General features: G+C 40.3%; 1 protein-coding gene across 3 annotated transcripts; it reads right to left on the reverse strand.

Moving 5' to 3' along the window:
• Positions 1-418: 418 nt before the first annotated feature.
• On the reverse strand, positions 419-9,784 carry LOC119198612 (copine-3-like). Of its 3 annotated transcripts, XM_037455987.2 has the most exons (17): positions 9,650-9,784; positions 8,841-9,028; positions 8,567-8,746; positions 8,323-8,397; positions 8,127-8,198; positions 7,544-7,624; positions 7,306-7,395; positions 5,669-5,767; positions 5,461-5,547; positions 5,129-5,188; positions 4,898-5,031; positions 4,238-4,292; positions 4,021-4,072; positions 2,839-2,972; positions 2,465-2,701; positions 2,247-2,361; positions 1,403-1,544 (listed from the first exon to the last, which is right to left on the reverse strand). In XM_037455987.2, exons 2-16 carry the CDS (start codon positions 8,997-8,999, stop codon positions 2,251-2,253), a joined length of 1,626 nt encoding a protein of 541 aa, XP_037311884.1. In that variant the 5' UTR covers positions 9,000-9,028; positions 9,650-9,784; the 3' UTR covers positions 1,403-1,544; positions 2,247-2,250. The 3 variants fall into 3 exon arrangements, with proteins under 3 accessions (XP_037311882.1, XP_037311883.1, XP_037311884.1); XM_037455985.2 differs by lacking the exon at positions 2,247-2,361 and having other exon boundaries at positions 419-1,544; positions 9,650-9,783; XM_037455986.2 differs by lacking the exon at positions 2,247-2,361 and having other exon boundaries at positions 419-1,544; positions 8,841-9,008; positions 9,650-9,728.
• Between the last annotated feature and the right edge of the window lie 73 nt (positions 9,785-9,857).

The following is a 9,857-nucleotide window of genomic DNA, read 5'->3' on the forward strand; positions in this document are numbered from 1 at the left end:
TGCACTACAGAAGAGACTTTTGACAGACACACATCAGCTGGAGACTTTGTGTGCGATCACTATGGCAATGTAGAAAGAGCGCAGAAAGAGTGACGCGTAGGGAAAGGAAAGAACAGGAGCAACGACCGAATGGAAAGACAGGGAATGGAATACTGCGACACGTGATGGAAAAGGGACGCAGAAGGAGCGACAGGGTAACGGAAGAACAGAAGCGATGTGTATAAAATGTAATAATGTACAAATACTTCTAGTTGACACATTCTCAAGGAAGGCCTCTGATTTACTGTCTGGGTAGTTGCATCTTGACTACGGTATCACTCAATGAATGTTGAGTTAAGTTTCTTTCAGATGCATGTCGATGCATGCAGAAGAAGACAAAGGACAGTATTGCAACACTTCATCTGTGCTGAAATATGAGTCATGAATATGAATAACTTTATTACTGCAAAGTACTGATCACAAAACACTGTAATTACACATGACAGGAATACAGTGGTTAACAAAATACATAGAAAAACTGCTTTAAATGATCGAAATTCTTTGTTTAAAAAAATAGAAGCATGCTATTTTGACTTTGATTTTTTTTGCATTGCATATAGTAACAAAGTATCAATAGAAAACGCAACATCAGAGAATAAGGCAGTGTATATTAAATGTACATGTACACATTGTGAAATGTATTCAGCCATCTTCCTGTCAGTAAATTGATACATTGATAGAAAAAAGTTTTAAGATCTCTTAGGACAAGAGTGAACCTTTACTGTACATCATCCGAGTCATGCAAAACTGCATGCATTAAGCTTAGTGATCTAATCACCACTTGTAGGCACTCTCATTATTAGTGCTCATATTACAAAATCATTTTAAAATACACACTGACATACAAAACAGCAGCAAGGGAAAAAGTAATTGTTTTGGGAGCGTAAAACCTACAAACGTATTCAATCCGTTATTGGATCCATTATGTAAACATTACTGAAGAGTATTTGTGCACAGCTTTGTGCAAAAGATTTCAATAGCCATCTTTCTTTCCCAAGTAAATATAAAAGTGTGTAAACTAACATAAGTGTTCATTGTATTAAGGAGACACCGAAGGAAACGTAAGCATTAACATGGAAACCCCATGAAGTCACACCAGTTAAAATTAAGGTGGTAGATTTTGCAGATCAATCATATAGAAAATGACCATAAGTCTCAACATTCCTGGCACTTGGGTCCCACTGAGTTATATAGAAGTGTCACATGAAAGTGCACTTAAGTTAAGTACATGAAATGCATTACAATATCTCTGTACTATGGCTTTTTACGATTGGCACAAAGTATTTAAAAATCAGCATGACTGCCTAACTGGAAATTGCATCCTCATTATGTGTATTCAGGGGAAAAGTTTGTCACTGGAGGAGGGTATGGGGGTGTGTTGATGCTGAGAGGTCCGGGAGAGCCGTGTCGCTCTGGGGGGGCTTCAAACGCATTGTATTGAAGAAGCTCACCACCTGACCTGGGACTTCTGCCAAGACGCTCTGAGCCAGCATTTCTTGAGGACCCTGAAGGGGAAAGCAGCAGAGAGAGAATTGAATCAAGAGAAGCCACGAGCCGCTGAGATGAGCCACAGTGTGCGTTGCTCTGATTTGCTGAATATTCAAGTATGATTAGTATATAAATGTTTCCTAGAGTTCAGTTCCCATAAGTGAGGAGCTCTGGAGGACACAGGTGAACGCTGTTTCGCATTATGTCGTACTGCCAGTCCCTCACTTTGGTCACATGTACAACAATGGCACATGCTTTAAAAACAACGCTTTAAAGGATATTTTGCATTTTTCAAAAAGCTGTTTTCAGATAACCTGCACATATGTATTATGCCAATGAGGTCAATGACTACACTAGTAGTACTACACAGATTATACAAGTGTAACGCAAGTTATTCTTAAACATTCAAGTTGTACATAATAGAAATAATGTTTTACTACTCTGCCAGAGAGTTAGATTAATAGTGTTCTATAAGATCTGAAAACAAACTACCTGGCCAGTTAATTTAGCTCTAAACAAACACAGGGAAAAACATTTTATATGTATTATGTTTATATGTTATATGTTTGTAATATCTTTTTGAGTGGAAAGGATAGATAGAAGGAGAGTGTTGAAATAAGATAACTAGATTTTATAGTTATGCTTCTACTGGAACGCATGCAGCTTTGGATCCAATGTGGGTAAGAAGGTGAGGACTAGGGGTCTGGGGGTGCCCCTACATTTCTAGGAAGGACTGGGTTCGATGGGGGGCTTCAGGTCAAATAATTTGAAGAAGGAGGCCACTTGGTCAGGCAACTCTGCCAGTACGCTTTGGGCAAGGGCTGCAGTGCCTGCCTGAAATAAGATGTTTGAGACATTCAAATAGATGCATTACTTAAGGATTTTAAAGAAGCTTGTGTGGTACATGCCTACAAAGACTTTGCTTCATGGAACTCACATTTTGGAATTGTCGGAATGGCACAAACTGCACGATGTCCCGCATGGCGGCCTCGCCTGCAGCGGAGCGTAAAATCCCGTCGTCTCCATCCAGGAACTCCATGGCGCTGAAGTCGGCCCCACCTACTCCAACAATGATGATGGACATGGGCAGGCGAGAGGCGTTGACGATGGCGCTGCGTGTCTCATCCATGTCTGTGATCACTCCGTCGGTGATGATTAGCAGAACGTAGTATTGCTGTGAAGCATCGACACAAGAGGGAAACACAAAAGTGTGTCGTCTCTGTATAGCAGCTCAAAGCTCAAACATTTGTGTAAACAGTAGACCACAGTTATGATATACTTGATAAGTTGTAGCAGCTGCCAGCCACTCACCATTGCAGTATCCTGCTGCATCGCCTGCTTGCCAAAATGGGCTACGTGGTTGATGACTGGGGAAAAGTTTGTGGGGCCGTAAAGCTTCACCTGGGGCAGACAGTGATGGTAGGCTTGAACCACACCCTCTATACCTACAAATCACACACACAGGTGATCAGACAACAACATTCTTAGAGTTAATTTTCTTGTTTTAGGCAAAAGTGCAGAGTTGAAATCAATCACACTGCAAAAAATTGATCCAACTGTTACAGAGTCAATTATACGAAAGAGTTGGAGTCTTTTAAAACTCTAAATAGAGTGTATTTAACACTGAGCAGATTTATTTTTGACACTTATTCCGAGTTAAGTGGTCAACACTTCGTTGACTGTTAGTTGACAGTAATCAACAGTTGTACTGTAAGTGAGCCAGAGAGGCTCATTTCCATCTGCTGCAAAAAAATTAAAAGAGAAAGAAGTAAAAAATAAATCTCAAAAGGATTTTTAAAAATATAAAACAAACTGACACAAAACCAATACACAGCAAAAGAAAAGAGAAGAAAAGTATACGTAGACTACAGCAACCATAGCAGGTTGCAGCATGGGTCGGGCAAAACAAACCTACCCACCTACAGCACATATACAGTATACCACTGAAGCTCATAACATACACAGAGAGGAAAAAAATAGCAACACTGAGCAAGACAAATGCACCTATAGGTGACTCAAGCAGGCAGGACAGACAGCACAACAATGCAAGCCAATCCATAAGGTGCTATTTGTTGTGTGTGTTTTGTGTGCGAGTGTGTTGCGGCACAGCCTTCCACGAGTCAGCTGCCTTCACAGAGAATGCAGATTTGCTAAAGAAGCTTGACCTGTCTGAAATAACACAATCACCTCTAGAAGCAGATCAAAGTCTACTGAGAAAATTACTCGTGACAATCTGACACTTTCACTAACAATGTAAAACAGAAAAATGCTTGTTAAATGACTTAAACACCGATTGAGAGTAAAAAAATGTTTCTGGAAGTTACATGTATGATTTGAACATTCCATACCACAATTCCCCTGGAAGATCAAATGATGCGAATCACATGTCATATTGGGCCAGACCAAATCAGTCAACACCTAAAAGGTCCTCTTGTCCCCTTCTATCATACTAAACAGCAGTGGGAGCTCAAATTAGCCTCAATCTATTATCACCTGCACAGAAAGGATTCGATGGGTTGAAGTTGATGGGAAACTCGTGGCAGACCTGCAAACAAAAAGGACTATTAATCTGGATCCCACAACAGCTTCTCTGAGACGACCCGAGTAACATCGATCCAAGACCAGTTTTTTCATGCATCAGAGAATCAATTAAAACGTGGCCTATCTAACATCCGAGTATGTTTTAACTAAAATGAATAAAAACAATCACCTGCCACGAAGGAGGGATCTTGGCTCCAAATCCAAGAGCGGGGAACAGCTTATCACTGCGGAAAGTCAAATAAAAAAGGCGTTCTGGTCATAGTGAAAATAGATATACAAATCGTTTAGACTGGAAGCCTAAAGGATTCAGACATGGGGGACTTTTACATAAATGTTTTGTTTAGACATGACAGGGCCCAGAAAGAGCTGAGTGCTCTGAATCTTCCTCGCTATCACATCGATTGTATCATTTAACATATTCTAATGCCTGTTCAAAAGAAACAACATTAACCATTGAATACCATGATAATAAAATGTGACATCTCCATTCTGCTCTCACTTCCTCTTACAATACAAAAGAGGGCTGTTCAGTATGACTGTAGTGGTTAGGTATAGGTTGTAACTTTATCTGGCCGGGACAAAATAGTGTGATCAGGTTTTACTTTTAGATAAAACGGATGCCTTTGTGTCAAAAGATGATGCCTACAGTAATCTTTGTATACACAAGATGTGCTTTTGGCTCTAAGATTGCATGTCAAACATCCCGCTGTTGCTGCTGCAATCTGACCACATTAGAAAAACAAAAACCTCTCATTTACTGGCCCTCCTGACCTAATTTACCATTGGAAACGCAAGGAAATGCCGATATGGTGTATAACAATATATGTACCTGTCATAGTCCTGGATAACATTTCCCACTGCCCAGATAGCAGCCAGGTACTCATTGTAGCCTCCAGGGTTGATGTAGTGGAGCGACTGGGGAGAGCTGGGATCCCCGTTGGAGCCTGTGAAGTCAATAGCGATCTGCCCCAGATTAAAAAAAACAAACATAAAAATCTAAATATGAGGAATATTTTTTCATTATTTCATAAAAGGATTCATAAAAAGACGTAGCACTTACGGTAAAGTTGATCTGACATCCGCCCATTATGTAATCCAGAAATGTATAGTCCTTCACTATCTGGAAATAAACATTGTTGACAGAAATCACTTAACTGTTCCACAAATAGAATATAACAACATGAGGTACTGCATCGTAGTGGCGTATGTTATAATGTAGCACAATACTATACTACACTGTTAAATGTTTGCTATACACAGGTAGTGTGAAAGACCACTCGTCTATTTTCAACTGAACATCACAAATCATGCAATGACTTCATGTTGAGTATGCGTGTACTAAATAAAGAAAACATTCATTTCTGAAAAAAAAGAAGAGTTAAACCACAGTACCTTGCATTTCTTCACAATTATAACACCAGAGTTTTTGTATCCCTTCTTCTTCTGTTTCTTCTTGCTGTTGATGCATTCAAACTCAGCCTAGGAGGAGCACACACACACACACACACACTACAAGTTTACGGGAGCATCAGGGGACGAACCAATTTTATAAAAAGCCAATACTAAAAAACACAGAAAAAATAAGAGACAGAGAGCTCACCGCATATGTTTGGGATGCCTGCTGTATTTGGGAGAGTGTGGTCGCAAATGATCCGATAAAATCATGAGATCCACTGCTGTTGTAATCATAACAATCTATCTGGGAAACACAGAAGTTAAAAAAGACAAATCCAATTAATTCCCCAGAGAGACAAAAACAAATGATTAAGTAGCACCAGTGTGTGACACTCAAAGCAGATGAGTCCAAAAAGCATGCTTTGTGGGGTGAACCTTCAAATGTGAGACAACACCCTGATATTAAAAGATGTAACAGAAACACACAGACAGAAGTCTTCTAATTGGCCAAAGGAAAGGGGGCGGGTCCCACTACATCCTTCAGAGCGCGTCACACAGAGTACAACATCTTTAGTGTTGATAAAACACGGCAAAAGATGTCTACACACAGCGGTGGAGTAACAGATTACACAAACAGTCAGACTGTGTTCCGACAGTCAGCCTACGAGATGATTAGCTAACAAAGATAATGGATATCCATCCATCTTAACAGAACGCATCTACCATTTAGGAATGTAGCCCAAATAGATAACAAATGTGCTGAATAAAAATAGGCAACAGCCACAGACAGACATCTTGCATTATATGGCTTACGGATTCATACGTTTAAAGGAATAAAATATATTTAACATCAAATACTTGCTGGAGTCAGATTTATGTTGATCAACAGCACATAAATCACACTGTAATATCACACAAAAATGTCATTTGTAAACCGAGAAATTAGTACATTTTGGTGTGTGGTATTTTGTTGATATTTATAAACTGACAGATAATTTAGCTCTACATATACTTCCTGTTCCTGATCAATCCATTTAGAATTAATGCCAGTGTCGGATCAAGCTGTCGACACGGACCACTGGAAGAATGTGGTGATAATGGTCTCATCATTTGACAGGCAAGTTGAGCAATGTGCCAAACTCCTGAAATTGTTGACGTACTCCTCTAAGATGGACATCGATGCGTAAAGGACTGTGGCCAGACTAACCACAGACACCCGCGTCCTATACGTGAAGCGCAATCACAAACGGTAAACTCACTTGCACCGTAGACTGGAAGTCATCCCTTCATGTCAAGTGTGGTTTTAACAGGGTTAGAGGATGGAAACAAAAAACAACACAAATAAACTAAGGCTAAAACACATTCTCCTTATTTGTACCAGAATTAGCAGACCCATAGGTATGCACAACAGGCAATCGATAAAACATGTGCAGCATCATCATTGTTGCCTTGAATCTGTCAAAATGACAAAATGAAAATAATTTAGTGAGCAAAAATGTGTGCTTTTTGTCGTTGCTGTTTCACATTAATCAGTGAGACAATATGTGAATTACATTTGGTGGATTCTTTTTTCCCCCCATTTGTATTTTCCCCTCTAAGCTTTTCCCAATTTCACAGGCATGTTGCTTCTGCATGGAGAAACAAAACTACTTCTTCTACTACTACTTCTACCTTTTATTCTAATTCATTCAGTAAAGCCAGTCCATCTCTGAATGAGAGACAGACAAGCTTTTACATTTGGAGAAACCTTCCAGTCACCATAATATTTGACAGTAAAAAGAAGGTTTGCATTGTGCATTCAGTCCTGTCCTACAGTTAAAGCGTGGATACGTGTGTGTGTACCTTTATAGATTTCTCCACATCACCTCCACAGAGGGACTGCACCGGGATTCGGAATGGTCTCCATATTGGGTTTAGGTTGTTTTTCACCACCTGCACAGATTAAAATGCACGTTGACAGTCGACATGTATTCACTTCATGAATGTTAAACCGTCAATAATAATTCAGTCGTGCATTCACTTTCCCTGGCACTGTCGAAGGATCCGTGGACAACACGAGACACAAATATGATATGCTTACCTCTGTCCTGTGAGCAAGCTGCCACCCAGTTTCTGCTTGCTTGTAGAATTCCAGGAAAGGGTCGGACTTGCCAAAGAAATCCTGGAAAAAAGTAAGGAAGCCATATGGAGCAGTTAAATCAAAATATTTTTTTAAAGCCCCCCCAATGTATACGTGGTTACACCTATTATTAGCGTGTCCACTTTACAGACATAATGTATGTAGAGTATAGAGGATATATAATACCTTACTAAAGCATTACTGTCTGCTTTTAATGCAGCATTATGGTATCAATTTCTTCTGTATGGTTGTCCAAGTGAATGTCTTGTGTGTAGGGACAATAATGTTGGCTGAATGCGACATCAACAGCAGCCTCAAACACAAGCTCCCTTTTTCCTTTAGGGATGAAATCGTCTGAGGTAAAGTGTCTGCTGCAGACATAAGTGCTCCCATAAATATTTGAGTGCTCCCCTTTTTAATGCTATAGTTTGGTCCTTCATCCCACCGGATAGCCTGAATCCATTTTCGTTGAACATCACCGTCAACAGGGAAGGTATCAACGACAGATATACTGTAGCTGCTTAAATAATGTTCAGTTCAATACCTTTTTATCCAGCTTTCTACCTGAAACTTCAAATTCCACCACTCTGTTGTCAGTTCTTTCTTCAGCACATATCTACAAAATATGAAACAAAATTGTTAGAAATTATTGTTAGAAATTGGACTCTAACAAGTCCAAATACAGTATGCCAAGAAACCTATAAAATATCTTGTATGTGCCGGATGTCACTGCGACTCACTGTGATGGTTCCTTTCCCTGCAGGTGACTTGTCTTTCATGACAAGCGGCTTAGTTAATTTTTTTGAGGACACAACCTGGATAGAAATACAAACTCAATGAGTTACTTTATTAAGCTAGGCCACGACAGCATTTTAAAACTCAAAAAAAATCTGCGTTGTAGTTTATGATCAACCCCAGTGAAACAAAGCATGATGATTAAGCGTGTGTGATGAGGACCTTTTGTACCAAGCAAAGTGCGCTAACCTGTCCCAGGGTACATTCCAGTTCTCCCAGGAAGTCCGCCTCCTGCAGGTTGTGGCTCTTGCTGTCAATGTCGTACACTTCAAACTTAAGTTTCTGCACCATCTCGAAGTAGTAGTCGATGACAAAAGGCTTGGAAAACTTGGGATTGAGGCAGTTCTGGATTTTTTCCGTCCGGCCAATCTAACACAGATATGTGTGTCAGAGACTACTTGCCAATGCAGTTGTGTTATCTGTATAAAATGAGGACGGAAATTGGGCTGTTTAAGATTCTTACCTCGCACCAGTGAGGCCCCGAGCTGTTCATAAAAAGCACGCACAGAGGGTCAGACTTTGAGAAGGCATCCATGTCGAGCAGATTCTCACAGGACACGCTCAGCGCCACTTTGGTGACACAGTCAGTGACCTTTGGGCCCTGGGATGCAACTGCTGCCATCACAACACCCTGGAGGACACACGCACAAACTGAACAGAGTGAAAAATTACCACTAAATATACTGCGAGACATTTGTTTGTTGTTTATCAGACGTTAATATTGTTTATTTTGCAGGTTACGAGTTTAACTAAACTAAACTTAATGTAGTGTTTCGCCGTGTGTCAGCCGACACGCCCAGAATATGTGCCGCCTATAAAAAGAACCAAGTGAACATGCAACACATGCTATAAATGTGTTTAGAAACAGTTAATAGACATGTACTGATTCGCGCACATTGTTTAAACATAGCACGGTTCGTCGGGGGTTCTTTTCTAAATTAATTATTTTAAATGTTATATCTGTTGGATTGTTTCGGATTCGCCACATAGCGGTAAATTACTATAATAACATTCGCTTTTGGTGTTATGTGTTACACCCATTATGAAGAGAAGGGACTTCGGTTGATGTAACGTTAACTTATTTTACTTAAAGCAGCGCAGTCATTTCTTCTCAGCTGTAGATCCCGTGATCCTAACACATCAGTATTGTCACGTTAAGTAACGCCAACGTTGTTTTAACGTTCTTCACACTAAGCCCCTTTCTAACGTCCCAGTTAATTTCAGGCAAAAACAACATATCGTCAGAAAAAGTCTTGACTTTATTGGTCCTACCTGGTTAGCCGTGTGGTTCGGTGTAAGTTGGCGGTTAGCTGCAGAAGAGATAATGCTAGCGGACGTAAGCTAACGCTGCCGTGGGCGTGTCTCACTTCGAGGGGATCCGCCTGAAGCGCTGCACCACCCGTCAGTCAGTTCAAAGTAAAGCTGCTTCTGAGCTGCTTTACTACACCTACATCGTTACTACGTCATTGGGTTTGTACAG

This window comes from Pungitius pungitius, chromosome 19 (assembly GCF_949316345.1).
Source record: "Pungitius pungitius chromosome 19, fPunPun2.1, whole genome shotgun sequence".
Taxonomy (NCBI): Eukaryota; Metazoa; Chordata; class Actinopteri; order Perciformes; family Gasterosteidae; genus Pungitius; species Pungitius pungitius.